Source organism: Aplysia californica, unplaced genomic scaffold, assembly GCF_000002075.1.
Source record: "Aplysia californica isolate F4 #8 unplaced genomic scaffold, AplCal3.0 scaffold00225, whole genome shotgun sequence".
Taxonomy (NCBI): domain Eukaryota; kingdom Metazoa; phylum Mollusca; class Gastropoda; order Aplysiida; family Aplysiidae; genus Aplysia; species Aplysia californica.
Genome location: NW_004797495.1, coordinates 292,711 through 307,367, shown reverse-complemented (window position 1 = coordinate 307,367; position 14,657 = coordinate 292,711). Strand labels below are relative to the sequence as shown.

At 38.8% G+C, this 14,657-nt stretch overlaps 1 protein-coding gene across 1 annotated transcript in view; it reads left to right on the top strand.

Annotated features, from left to right (window-relative positions):
- LOC101854089 (nuclear export mediator factor Nemf) overlaps window positions 1-14,348 on the top strand; it is a 36,168-nt gene extending 21,820 nt beyond the window's left edge. The window contains exons 16-33 of the mRNA XM_005099771.3: window positions 82-145; window positions 494-582; window positions 1,203-1,306; window positions 1,682-1,744; window positions 2,448-2,618; window positions 3,086-3,144; window positions 3,966-4,402; window positions 6,162-6,261; window positions 6,790-6,830; window positions 7,281-7,425; window positions 8,419-8,532; window positions 9,177-9,381; window positions 9,885-9,937; window positions 10,374-10,421; window positions 12,049-12,152; window positions 12,751-12,794; window positions 13,324-13,403; window positions 13,758-14,348. Coding sequence (XP_005099828.1) covers window positions 82-145; window positions 494-582; window positions 1,203-1,306; window positions 1,682-1,744; window positions 2,448-2,618; window positions 3,086-3,144; window positions 3,966-4,402; window positions 6,162-6,261; window positions 6,790-6,830; window positions 7,281-7,425; window positions 8,419-8,532; window positions 9,177-9,381; window positions 9,885-9,937; window positions 10,374-10,421; window positions 12,049-12,152; window positions 12,751-12,794; window positions 13,324-13,403; window positions 13,758-13,832 — 1,996 coding nt within the window. The 3' untranslated portion in view covers window positions 13,833-14,348. The remainder of the gene's footprint in view (window positions 1-81; window positions 146-493; window positions 583-1,202; window positions 1,307-1,681; window positions 1,745-2,447; window positions 2,619-3,085; window positions 3,145-3,965; window positions 4,403-6,161; window positions 6,262-6,789; window positions 6,831-7,280; window positions 7,426-8,418; window positions 8,533-9,176; window positions 9,382-9,884; window positions 9,938-10,373; window positions 10,422-12,048; window positions 12,153-12,750; window positions 12,795-13,323; window positions 13,404-13,757) is intronic.
- The last annotated feature ends 309 nt before the right edge of the window (window positions 14,349-14,657 follow it).

Sequence of the window (14,657 nt, the reverse complement as noted above, 5' to 3'; positions counted from 1 at the left end):
CACGAAGAGGTGGGTCTATTTGGGGGGGAATGGAATTAATTAAATCATCAAATTGAATTTTTTTAAATGTTTTTCTCTCAGGTACTTTGATAAAAAGAGGCAGGCAGCAAAGAAACAGCAGAAGACTGTGGAAGCCTCAAACAAGGTGAGTCGCACTCAAAGGGAAGGAGGAAAGTTCTGTGATAGTGAGACACATATGGGTTTTTTAAAAATCTCTTACCAGTTTTGTGAAGATATTTAATCAGTCTTTTATGTATCGTCAGTTATTTTGAATGGGTGGTTAGGAGGTGCTCTGCTGTGGTTTGCTCCTTCTTTCCTGTGAAATATCTGTTGTCCTTTTCTCTCTTCTTTTTCTTTGTATACTACTCTCTAGTAGCATCTCTAATTTTCACCTCTAATGTGACCTATTTGTTACAAGTGCCATAAAATTAAGTCGGGAGTAAAATCATGATCTCTCATAACATTAACATGAACTGTGTTTTTGTCTGTGCAGGCCTTTAAGTCAGCAGAAAAAAAGACGAAACAGACACTGAAAGATGTTGCTGTGGCTGCAAGCATCAACAAGACTAGGAAAACTTATTGGTGAGTTTGGCAAAAGTGTATGCTTTGTTTCCATTTTCAAAGACATTTTTGCTGGCTCTGCTAAGCAGTTATCAGGACCTGACATTTGGAATAGAAGCTCATTTAGCTCAGTTGGCATCAGGCTAGATAATGAGGCAGGAAACCTTGGTTCAAATCTCAAACAGTATTCCTTGAACATGATTTGTTTAGGTGAGCTTTCTGATTCTTGGCTGAGTCCTAAAAGAGATAGTTGTAAAATCTTTGGCACAGCCTCCTAGATAACATAAGAGTACAGAAATAAGCAATAATTTTGAAGCTAGAGCATGCCATGTGATGTGGAACACCTTTTCATCAGAAGAGGAAATGTAACTGAGGTGTTATTGGTAAACTCATGCAGTGCAATTACCACTTTTTAAAAAGTTTCTAGTCGTGCCTTTTGTTGTCAGTGGAGAAATATTAGTATTACTAGAGTACTCTCTCCTATCTCGGAATATCTTTATTGAATAATCGAATAATCCTTCCTGAAGTATTTAAAGCTTTTCTCATTTCTATGGCTACTAAGAATATTTGATTTTCGAGTGGAAATGGAAGAATGAAGGTTTCATTTTCTTTCGTGATGCCCTCTGTTATGTTTCCTACAGGTTTGAGAAGTTCTTGTGGTTCATCAGCTCGGAGAACTACCTTGTGATTGGTGGCAGGGATCAGCAGCAGAACGAGATAATAGTCAAGCGTTACATGAGGCCAGGTGAGCTCGTCATTGTCTTATCAGGGTTATGGTTGAAAAGACACTTCTATAAATTTGGTTGTTTTTGACATTTAGTTTGCCATTAGGATGCATCACTTTGAGCAAACAATACGAAACAAACTGTTATCAAATTAAGTATACCAATGCTATTGCAACCCCCCACCTCTTTTAGTCCTTAATATCCTGGCTTCTTTTCAAGATAGATGTGTCTTTGATTCATCTAAAGAAAGACAAATGAACAAGCTTTAAGATGATACCAATAACCCCATTTGTCCCAAAATTGATGAGCGCCTGATTCCACCCCATCATGACACATACTATCTTGTCCGCATCTTTTTGTACATCCCTCAATATTCTCTTGTATTTCATATTCAGGTGACCTTTATGTCCACGCAGATCTCCACGGAGCCAGCAGTTGTGTAGTGAAGAACCCTACTGGTATGTTATGACTTGAAGTTCAGCTGATATTACCTCTTTTTCTTTCTCCTCCTCCTTCTCAAGCTTATCCTGCGTGTGGTATTCCAGTTACCCATATGTGACTCCAGCAAACGGAGACTACTCAGACACTGTACCCATCTCCTCTTCCTGTTCCTTCTCCTTCTGCTCCTCCTGCTCCTCCTCCTTTTCCTTCTTTTTCATCCTTTCCCTTCTTACTTCTCCTTCTCCTTTTCTTCCTCCTACTTTCATGTTCACTGAATCCAAAGGTGTGACTCACATTTTCATTTTTATCGACAACCACAGGGACATCTGTTCTGAACATGTCGCCCTTCAAGTATGAAGGAACCATTGGTGCCCCAAAGTGCTTGCTTTAGATATAAACAGTTGATCTCTTGGTACAATCCCTGAACATAAGACAAAGCCAAAGCCATTTACCAAATATGAGGGAGGCAAGTAATTCTTTTTCGTTGGTTAAAAAATGACAATGACATGCAGCCTCTTTCCAGAAAATGAAACTCTATATTAAAGGGAAAAGTTTCACTTTTTTCTTCCATTGAAGTGCAGAGTGTTGATTCCATCTCTTACTCATTCTCTTCCTCTCTGATATGTTTCTTAACTGTTCAATTTAATAATAACCAGTTTTATGTCCTTGTTCCTCTTTTTGACTGATGACTCAAGTCTCTCCCTCTACTTGCTTTGTCAGGTGAGCCCGTTCCGCCCAAGACGCTGAACGAGGCTGGCACGATGGCCATCTGTAACAGCGCAGCCTGGGACTCAAAAGTGGTCACCTCGGCCTGGTGGGTTCATCACGACCAGGTCTCCAAGACAGCTCCCAGCGGAGAGTACTTGACCACTGGAAGTTTCATGATCAGAGGTGAGTGAGTTTTGGAATGTGAATGTGTTTTCATGCATTTGAGGTTTGTGTGTGTTCATGTGTGTTGTTGTAGTTTTTTTTGTGTGTGTGTATGCATGCACACCCACATGTGTGTGTGATTGGGTACCTTTATTGGTTTTGTGTCCCCTTTTTCATATAGTTGCTTTAAACCAAACTTTTTTGGCATGATGAATTTATTTGGTTAAAAGAACTTAGTCCCAAGCTTTGCTGTGTGGTCTTTTATGTGATACTATGTTTTGATGTATAATTTCATCTTATACTTTAATGTGGTTTCATTGAAAAGTTGAGAGAGGAAGGTACGGGAAAGGAAGAGAATGAGTAAGAGATGGAATCAACATTCTGCACCTCTATGGAAGAAGAAAGTGAAATTTGTTCTTGATAATAAAGTTTTGTTTTCTAGAATGTAAGTGTCTATCATTGTCGTTTTTGGGGTTTTTTCAAACCAGGGAAAAAGAATTACCTGCCTCCCTCATATTTGGTATATGGATTTGGCTTTGTGTTCAAGGTAAGTTAAGTAAATTTCCTTTATAGTTGAATTGCTGAAATAGGACTGTGATTTTGGAGGGGGGGGGGGGGGATTTTTAATCTGGAACTTTACCTTGAATGTGTGAGGTTTTAAGTGTCCAAAAGTATTTTAAAATTAAATTAGGACCAATGAAGTTTGTTCAGAAATACTACAGAGAAGTAAATGGCTGTGAAATACTTTATTTATCTCAATCAACAGACCAATTTTTTTATTTTTTTTTTCCTGTTCTATGATCTGAGTGGAAAAAATAGCTGTGGAGGGGTCAGTTTTTTAATGATTTATAGCAGATATAAGGGTCATAGAATGCTCAACATCCCTAAAAAACCCTCAACTTTGAACATAGTTTGTGGTGCCTGTGTTCCTTGAAATGTGGTAAACGAATGATCCAACTGAAGGGGAAGCCCCTTTTAACCTGTGTTTTGACTTTTTTTAAATGTAGTATTTAGTTTAAGGATAACCACGAGAACACTAGCTTTTGTTTTTTTTGTGTAAGGTTTAGTGACCAAAATGACATCACAAAGCATTAATGCACAAGATAACAACATTCTTTCGATTGCGAAGGGCCACAACAGCATAGTCTTATTGAGGGGTATATTAAAAGCAAAGCATCTGAGCAAACAACCATTTCCCATTTCCCCCTTACATTTTTAAAAATGTTATAATGACTCTGTCCAAAACATCCATCTGTCAAAGACAAGGGCTCCTTCTTAGATAATTTTGACAATGCATGAATTAGATCGATCGTGGACTACTTCTAGATCTAATGCTCAACAAAAATTTCCTGGTGGTTTTCCCCACAGCTGGAGGAAGGCAGCATAGAGCGACATCTGGGTGAGAGAAAAGTGAGAGCAGTGGACGACGACGCCATGTCAGTGACTGACTCGACCGTGTCGTCAGTGCCTGGCGCGGAGGATGTTGACATCGAGATCAGTGATGATAGCGACGAAGATGACGACAATGACGATGCCGCTGGTGCTGAGAATAAGACAGATGCTGCAGCTGAGGGTGATAAGTCTAAAGTGACTGACAGTGTTTCTGATGATGTTCCCTTGTCAAGTGCAGTGTCGCCAGAGGCAGGTGCTACTTCTGCTCCAGCTGGCGCTCCAAAAGAAGAAGTGAAAGAAGATGTTGTGGAGCAGAAAGCTGGTGCGGCTGGTGGTGGTGATGATGGAGATGATGCAGACGATATGGCTTTCCCTGATACCAACATTGCTTTGACTCATGTGAAGGGTGACAAGTGAGTCCTCATTTCTTTTCTTTTTGATAAATCATAATGATATTTATCCTACTGTCATTCCGTTTTTATAAATCTTAGGATTTATTGTGGGCTGACCACTCAAATTAGCTTAGGGGTATGAATAACTTCAACTCTATGGGCAACTTCATAGGATGATGGGATGTCCCTTATATTTCATTACTTCTCTTGCAGAGGAGTACCATTTTGTGCGGGGGGGTTTTCTGTTCAGCAGTTCACTTTCATATCAATTTATCAAGTGAGGGTCCAGTCTAACAACAATAGATACCCTCCACTCCCTGAAACTCTTCATGTGGGGGCCATCCTTCAATTTGACCTATTTAGTATCTTATATGGTATTTAACTCATGTAAAAGCTGAAATAAAGCAACATAGATTTTAGTGGGAGGCTTGACGTTGCCTAATATGTGGTATCCATATTTGTCTGAAAAGAATGGATGTGTCAGGACTATAAATGGATGTAGTTTTCGGTAAATATAGATGGGATTTCTTCTTCTTTTATTTTGATAGTTACCTTAATAAGCAGGATAAAAGATTAAGGGGAAGACCACGTGGAACCTGGAGAGGAATTACAGAAACTGATGTACGAAAAAGGGGGAAGACATGGGATAACACCAAAAGGCTAAACTAGGATGGAGAAAAGTAAAGAGTATTTGTTCGTGGCCTATACCCTGGTGCAGGTTGAGAAAGGCAATGATGATGTTGTTGTTGTTATCGATCCAGCAACAGCTGGGCTCTCGCCCTTCTGTCCAATGCCATGTAGTTTGTGTCATGGCATTGTGGACTGGGGTGTCTGTGGACTGCCTGCCCACCCTGAGAAGGGGCCATTCATGTTGAGGATATGAGGGTACAAGGAGTTTTCATGAGACTGGAAAGACCTAACTGCCCAGTCACCGTGTAATTCCAGTAGGATTCACGTTGCCCATTCCCCGCCACCAATGGCTACTGGCTAAAGTTTTCGACTCTTTCATGAGGTATCGGCCAAGTGGGAAAGCCATTGGATCGTCACGTCCTGGGTCGTTGTGCCTTCACTAAGAGGTTTCACAGCCAGAGAGCAAGTCAGGCATTCCGCTCGGTCCATCCCCTGCACCCAGACACTCTCAAACTGGCTGGTACCTTCTCAGCCACAGAGGGTGTGTTGATAAAAGCAGTAGAGGTGTTAGGTAGATTAGACACCCACTCAAGGGAGAGTAGGGGTGTGTTAGTGAGGAGCATAGCGTCTACCACGCATCGGTGGGTTCTGCCTCCTGCACCTTGTGGGGCCACACCTGCTCCCATCCTGTTGTTTTAACCCCTCTAGGAAACGGGGGGGTTGATTTGTTGGCGCCAACAACTCGCCATTCGCCAGAGCCGTGTCAATGAGGACAGGGACCACTACAGGCAGGTACGGTTGGCTGGATTGGGAGAAGCTGTTTGAGACGCTTAGGCATTTCTCAATATTTAAATGAGACCCATCACCAGTCCTTGATCCCCGGCAATGATGATGACTTTGATAAGAATGGATGATTCACCAGGGTTTCAGTGTGATCGTCTACTTCTTAAATGTCTTGAATAAATGAAAATAAAACAAAGTGGGGGAGAAAAACTGCTGCAAGATCTTTTCTATTCAAATATTTGACTTGCAAGAGCTTAACTGGTACTTGAGCAGGATTGATAATGCTGTGAGAGTTGAAACCCCTGAAAGTCAAAAGCACTGATTTGTATGAATCTTTTCTTCATTTCGTTTATAAATTTCTATGCAGGTATGAACTTCAGAGAGAGGTCAGCACCACAAGCACTGTCAGCGAGGCGTCAGACGTGTTTGACCTCGGTGATGGCGTGCCAGTGTCCTTAGGACAGAAGGTAAGCGTTCCAGGTACCTTGAACAAGTAAACAGGCACTTTTCTTGTTTTGCAGTTCTTATTTTTTCACCTCTCTCAAGACCCCAAAAACATCTTGAGGGGTGCTACTAGTTAGCTTTCAAACTTACTGTCAGCAGTTGTACCCAATGCAAATACGAGGGGGGGTCAATGCAAGTTGTTCGCTTATTTAACTCTAAAACCAGGTGAGCCCACCTCCTTCAATCACAAAAGTCTCAACTTCTAATCAAGATGGATGGGTATTTTTTCATTGAAAGCAAGACAGATGTGAAAACTAAGATAGTACTATAGCTCCATTTCCCCAAAAATTGATGAGCGCCTGATTCCAACATGTCGTGACAATTGGGTCTACTTTATTGAGGTTACAGGCACTCATGTAAACAGCACCTCTCCTGCTATTTTAATGGATATGAAATTGTTGGGAAAAGTTTATTGTCATTGTAAAAAAAATTTATTTGCTTGTGTAACTGTTAAGATTTGATACCTTATCATTTAATCATATGTGTTTCAGACATCGAGCAAAACTGGAAAGATCTCAGCAAAGCAAAGACGGTGTGTAGTATAGTGTTGTAGTGTTGTCATGGACAGTTTACATATCTTTTTGTGTCTCTAGTCTGTCTCTCTTTCTGAATCTTTTGATCTCTCCATCTCTCTGTCACCTTTGTGTATGTTTATTTTCCTTTCTGGCTCTGGCTTTTAATACTTACCCTTTTGTATTATCTGCATAAATCAACTGCTATGTGGATAAGCCTTTATTTAGATTCTGACAAAGATGCAAACATTGTTTTATATATACATAAATCATACTTCTATTTAAAATGGGTTTTTTTTATACACACACACACACACACACACACACTTGCACGTACACACATGTACGTTTGCATCTTTTTTATATACGCATATATATAATATGTTTTAATATGCTCATGAAATGAACTTAATCTTTGTGCGTTACCTTCTTTTGCCTTTTATGTTTAATCTTCCCATCCATCTTTGTAGGGACATGAAGAAAGGAAAGAAAGGCAAAGGAGGAGGTCAAGAGGATGAAGAAGAGGATCAGGTCTCTTGGCTACATCCCAGTAAGCAAGAGAAGGAAGAAGATGCTGCTGAGGGTGCTGAAGAGGAGGGAGAGAGTAAAGAGAAGGTGAATGGCATGTATTTGCTGATGTGATAAATAAATTGTACGAGGCGTTGTCTTAAATTTGTGTTTTATCTCCCGGTTTGGCTAGTTCACAGTAGTTGGTGGTTTTTTGACAACATGCTTTATTTTTTGTTTCCATTTTTTGTGTGATCAGGTGGTTTGTTGTCTCCTAGTTTTATGTTTTGTGGTGTTATTGTTGCCTGTTTCCATCTGAAATGTAGGCTACTCTGTAAAGACTGAAAACATTTCTGATTTGTTTTCTTTTGGATTTCTGAGTCCAGTTACTTGGTCCGCCAGCTTTGATCGGGCTGTAAATTTCTCAGTCAATTTATTCTGTCTGTCTTGCTCTTTTCTGGCTTTAAAGACCATTATTATGTCTTTGTGTTTTCTTTCATTCAGTCAAATTATGAATAATGAAGGAAAATGGTATTTAAATGCCATTTTCAAACTTTGAAATGGTATTTCTCAACGGAAAAATGTTCTCATATATTGTAGTATTAGTGTTAACATTGCACCTCTTAGAACATATGAGCCTGCTCCTCGAGCTCTTTACATGTACGACTGTATGTTTAATTGAATTCTGTTTATTGTGAGTTGAGTTGCTCTACCTTTAGATATACGGGGAGGTTCGGTTGTCAAGAAGTGTTCGGAATGAGTTTTACTTCCTCCTTTTATTCTGTGTCTCAGTTTTCTGTCTGTCTGTTTGTATGTTTACCTGTTTGTGTGTCCCTTTGTGTCTCCTCCCCCCCTCCCCCCCCCCCCCCCCGCCTTTTTTTATCTCATGTTTTTTCCAAAGTCTAAGAATTACAATATGGATGCATTTTTTTATTACTGTAAGTGAACTAGATATGTCATCTCTGTCTTTTTTATTACACCTGTTATACCATCACTGTCTTTGAATTTGCCTTTTTTGGGGGTCTTTTTAAAAGATACACTGACTGCTAGTTCCATACTGTTTGCTGGCCTAACTGTCACCTGAAATCATTGTCTTGTCAGGGTCCCCAAGGTGTGCCTCCCAAACGAGGTCAAAGAGCAAAGTTGAAGAAAATGAAGGAGAAGTACGCTGATCAGGATGAGGAGGAACGCAGACTGAGAATGGAAATTCTGGCTGTAAGTTCATTGTGATAATGTTAATATAATTCATGTCTATACTGCTGTGAGCTGACAAAACGCTTTTTTAAAAAATTCATAGCAGTTTCGGTAAAAAGAGGTTTTTTTTAAATCAGCATAACCAGTGAAAAATAGTGTTCTTTCAGAATTTGATTTCGATTTTATTAAAAAACTAATGACAGTTTCACTTTGATTTTTTCCCACAGTAGGGTAACTGAACAGGCTTGCCATTTAGCACCTAAAAAATTTTGCCGCCAAAATGAAAAAAGTTATTTTGTCAGCTTACGGCAATATAGCATGTTGGACTATGCTTTTTAAAACTTCTATCAGCGTATGGCTTTATGTGTTTTACACTATTCGCGATCAAAACAAAACTGATCACAGGCTTTCCAAAAGTACAAAAATCTACTTCCTTAAAATTTTTAGAATTTTTAGTATTTCTCATTTAGTAGACTCAAAAGGCAGTACACAGCATCCCGGTAAAATTTTTAAGAGTGAAAATGTCATTATATTGTGTTTGTCTTTCTGAGATCTTTTTCAACAAAAAGCACATGTGATGGAATGTACAACCTGAATACTTGCTCTGCCCTCAACACCTTTCTTTCTCGTTTTACTGACTGCACAACTTTTGCGTTTGTCCTCAGTCTTCTGGTGCCCAAAAGGAAGAAAAAAAGAAGAAAGGGAAGAAAGGCAAGGAGCCACCACCACCGGCTAAGTCACAAAGGCCTGGTTCTAGTCAGAAACCTCCTGCCAACCAGGTCAAAGCGCAAGGTCAGAAGGTGCAGCAGGGAGATGGTGCCTCTCAGACACAGACAGTACCTGCTGATTCTGCAGACACCTCCCATAAAAGTGAGAAAACAGGCTTGTTGCTTCTCATGATCTCTCAAGAGTGCGTCTCTGTCCTGACCCCCCACCCAACCCCCATCGAACCACCTAAATAAAAAATCAGTTGTTACTGACTTTTAGTTATCTATATAACAGTTTATGAACTGCTTATGTGTGATCGGAAAGGGGGAGCTTTAAATCTTTTCACTTTCTATCTGTGAATTTTTTACTGATGTAGAAAATATCCTTATTGACTTCTTTTTAAAAAGTTCGTGAAAAAAACAACAACAACAGGCTGGCCTTTGGTTTTTATTGCATTTAAAATAATAGTAATGTAAAATGAAAGAGGCTTTTTAAAAATTGATCAAAATTGCTAGTCTCAGAGCTCATCTTGTATTAGTTAATGGTTAACTGGGAAAAGACTCCAAAGGATTAGATTCATTATCTTTCTCACTAAAATTAAAAAATGAATGGTCTGACTTTTAGTATGAATTTTGGATGCAACATGTTTGTTTTTGTTTCACCAGGTTTGGACAGACGAGAGGAGAAAGATCCTAAGCCAAAAGCTTCTGCAAAAGAGGTGATTTGTTTACTGTCCAAGAGTTGGGAATAGATCGGTTTCACTATGAATAGATGTGTCAGCCTGGTAAAAAAATATATATCATTTACACTTTATGTGAGAGTGCAGAATACTATTATTAGTAAAAAAATTTTGCCCAGTACAATAATAGAAGCTATGAGTAATGTGTTTTTAACTCTTGTTTTTAACCACATGTAGTGGATTTCCTTTACAACCTTTTCTTATAGTATGTTTTTCTGAATATACTGATAACCTTTTTATGCCTCCTGGCTGTGATTGAAAGAAGGTGGGAAGATTATGAATCCTTTGCGTTTTTAGAATGTCTTAAAACTGCCTCCTTGACATTATCTAAAGCAGTAAAGCAGTAAGACCGAATTTTTGTTTATTACAATTTACTATTCTCATGGTATTCATCATTGTGTAATTTTTCACCCAGGATCATGAATCTGATGGAGAAAAGGAGGAGGAAGGAGCAGCTCAAGATGTAAGTGGTGGCATTTTTAAAGCTGTATGTTAATGGAAGGTTTTCAATCTCAAATGCTGAATGTAATCTGCTGTCTTAGTAAATTTGTCAAATGTCAAGTGTTCTAGGAGATTACGATTATATGTAGCCTATTTAAGTGGTCAGAGAGCATGTTTGTAGATAAAACATACTTTCTTTTTTATCCTGCTTATTAATACACATTATTATATTACCAATTTTTAAAAAAATCATTGCCTTGAATAAAGCAATAGGATTAATGAAAAAAATGAAAATCTATAAGTTTTATATAATCATGCCCTCTGTTTGTTTGTTTTAGTAGAGGTTTTACGGCGCTCGCAACTGCATAAGGTCATATGAGCGCCAAGGGGTGGATGTCAACGGAGAAGTCCTTACAGGGAATCAGACTTACTCTGCTCACCTCTCTAGCTGTAACAGCACAAAGTCTACTTCGACTATCAAGGCACCCCGGAAATAACGGGTCACAAGAGTGTGACAAATATACAAAAGAAGTAGAGGAAAATTATGACAGTAAGGATTAGGAAAGAAAAAGCAGCAGTTCCTTGTTGTAGTGCAGGCACAGTTATGAGCATGACATTGTTGGATCAGCCCATTTACAATTCTACTGTGCATTAGAACGAGTAATGTCCCCTTTGGGAATGTCCTAAAGACACTTCAGTCAGTGGCACTGCCGCGGGGGATCATGCCCTCTGTGTGAAAGTTAAAAACATGTTTTACATATAGCTGTTTCTTAATGTTATGTGTATGTTATTAACAGGTACCGATGTTAGGAACCCTAGTATGGTTGTGGTGGTTGCTCATCTTAATTGCGTTGATAGCAGGGCTTAACATAATATATACTCTGTGTATGTAGCCATCAGTATTCTTATTCCAAGCTCGTCATGGCCACCATTTCGTTGATGGATACTTCTAATGGTTCTGCTGAGTTTACTCTATAGCTTATGGTCTGTTGAAGAGGGTTTTTAACTGGTTATGTTTTTCTTTATTTTTGAGAGGCTCTGAGAAAACCTATCCCCAGGTGAAAATTAATTAGTCTGACATTTTAGCATTTTTTTAAAAAGCTTCATTTTCCTGGAGCTTTTGGAGTTTCAGTTTAAAAAAACAAGCACAGTACTTCAGATGAAATGGGGTATGAAAAATAAGTTTTAAGAAAATTGCACTGCTAGTTTTTTCACAATGAACCCGAATAATGAAATTAAAGATGTGGTGCTGTTTTTGTGGTCTTCAAAATACGTGTCTATTGGATTTCTTGATTAAGGCAGGAAAATAATTTGCCATTTTGTGTGGGGTTCATTTAAAGTTTATGTTCATCTGTAGGAGTAAACAATTAAAAATTTTAGCTGATTTCTTCCTTTGTGTGTTATAAAAATATTTTGCGAAAAAAAATATTTATAAAAGTATTTGATCAAAATCATTTGAAATGAAAACTTTAAAATCTTTCGATGTTGAGAAAGCTTCACTTTGTGATAGAAATTAAGGCTTTCAGTGGAGTTTTAATAATATCTCAAAATCACCTTGTACCGGTCCATTAAAAGAATTAAAAATAAGTGTGAAATATGTTGGTTATTTTTCTGTTTAGTCATATTTTTCACTCCATCACCTTTTTCAGGACATGAACATCCTGAACTCATTGACAGGCCTCCCAGTGACGGAGGATGAGCTCTTGTTTGCCATCCCCATGTGTGCTCCGTACAACGCCATACTTAGCTACAAGTATGTACTTATCTCAAGTAGTTCACAATTTTGACAAGAGTTTTCTCTTTGCAGAATTTTAGGATGGGGCATTGATGCCTTTTTTTCTTCTTGTGTGCTGTTAATGCATGTGATAAGACTGTTATGAATGTAACAAATTTTTGATTCTTCCAAATGAAAATTGTTGAGAGTGGGTTCGTGTCGAGACCACCTATTTTGTATTGTTGAAGATAGACAGTATTTTAGACATCCACCCTCATTAGAAATCTTCTCTATACGAGAATGCGTCAAATACAGAAACTCAAACTTAATTAAGAATGTGTATCTATTATTGACAAAAATTTTCTCAGGACGTTTGTGATATTAAAAAAAGCTTTCAAAAATGTGCCTTGATGTTTAGATAGATAGTGACAAATGATGTCTAGCCAACATGTTCTGTGCAATTGTTACGCTATTTACCTTGCTCTCTAAAGCTGTTAGTTCTATTCTGCTGTGAAAAAGATGGAAATATCCCTCCCAAGCCGCTTTTTTTAGATAGTTATGGTTGCAATTTATACGTATCGCAAACTTTCCTGACTTTTCTTCACAAAATAATTGTTGCTGTGGCTTTTTCCTCAAGGTACAAGGTAAAATTGATGCCAGGCTCCACAAAGAAAGGCAAAGGTGTGTGCTCTCTCATTTCCTCTCACTCTCTCTCTCTCTCTCTCTCTCTCTCTCTCTCTCTCTCTCTCTCTCTCTCTTTCTCTCTCTCCTCCCTCCCCCCTCCCCCCGCTTACTTCAATCCAAAATAATTTGTGTCATTAACGTTTCAAATGAAGTTGTCAATATCATAATACAATTAATGGAACTGAAAGCATTTTGTTTTTAAAATTCTGTAATATATTACGTAGTTCCTGGCAGTTTTACAAAAAGGACAGCATTTCCTGGCTGTTAATGTAATGTGCTATCCTACAGGCCAGTGCTTGTCAATAAATGCTGTAGATTATTTGTTTTGTGTGGCAGGAATATTACAGAAATAGATTCCTGACCAAAAAAAAAGAATCTTTGGAAGTGACATTGATGAAAAAAAAAACTACACTGAAAATTGTAGTCTGCTTTGAAGTTCATGGGGGGGGGGGTTTGGGGGGGGGGGATTCTTTACTCGAATGCTTTTTGACTTGTGCGTGACCTTCTTTTTGCACTGTTTCTTCAGCTGTCAAGACAGCTCTCAACATGTTCGTTCATGAGAAGTCGGCATCACCACGAGAGAAGGACTTGCTAAAAATACAAAAGGTGAATGGTGGCTTTTCACTTTTACCTCCATATGCATAGTTTGAATTTGAAAATAGCTCACAATGATTGTTACCTTTATAAAATGACTCCTGAATATAGAATGGATACATTTATCATTGCCATTGAATTGCTATATAGAATGTCATCGGTTTTTCTGCCTAGATTTTTTAATGCTTATTACATTTTAGTTGTTTGCTCTGAAGATGTTGATAAAAATGACAATGGCATCAATAGAAATGGAATTGACTGTTGAATGTTGAAGGAAAAAACATATGATTATTACGTCTCGAAAAATGAATGCCATCATAATCATAAGTAACCTCCATATCTTCCTCTCTTTCCCTCTCTTCACAGGATGTTGATTTGTCTAGAAATGTACCAGGAAAGGTGAAAGTGGCAGCCCCGAATCTTCACAAAAACAAGAGATGACTTCGATCCTAAAATTGTCATTAGTTTCATTATTTGTTTTCATGTTTATTGTGTTAAATTCAGATTGTGAGAAACTTGTTTCAAACTGCAGACAGGTGAGCTCTGTGATATTTTGTCCTCTTCCTTCCTCTCTCAATTATCCTATCTAGACTACTTTATAGAGATGTCTTGCGGGCTTGTAAATTCTATCTTGATTACGTTCTGATGACTGGTAGGCTCTATGCTTTCACTTTCTGTTTTTTCTTCCTGTTTTCTGTTGTCTTTATCTTCACTTACTTTTTGACACTTGATTTAAGTTGATAGCTGTGATTTCATTCATGTTATATAGGTCAGTGTTTGTACACGTGTATATCCATCAGTGAATGTCATGCCTAAAGACTTTCAGCCTGTCAGGTCTGCTTTAACCAGTTTTATTATAAAGGCGAGTCCCAGACCTAAATAAACTCTCTCTCTCTCCCTCCCTCCCCCCTTCTCTCTCTCTCTCTCTTTCTTTCTCTCTCTCTTTCTTTCTCTCTCTCTCTCTCTCTCTCTCTCCCCCCTCTCTCTCTCTCTCTCCCCCCCCCCTCTCTCTCTCTCTCTCTCTCTCTCTCTCTCGCTCTCTCTCCCTCCCTTGCTTCCTCCTCTCCCGCCCTTGCTTCCTCCTCTCCCTCCCTTGCTTCCTCCTCTCTCTCTCTCCCTCTTTTCTCTCTCTCCCTCTCTCTCTCTCCCTCTCTCTCTCCCTCTTCTCTCTCTCTCTCTCTCTCCCTCTTCTCTCTCTCTTTGTCTCTCTCTGTCTCCCTCCCCCTCCCCCCCCCTCTTGCATTCTCAGAATCAGAATCTAGTGAT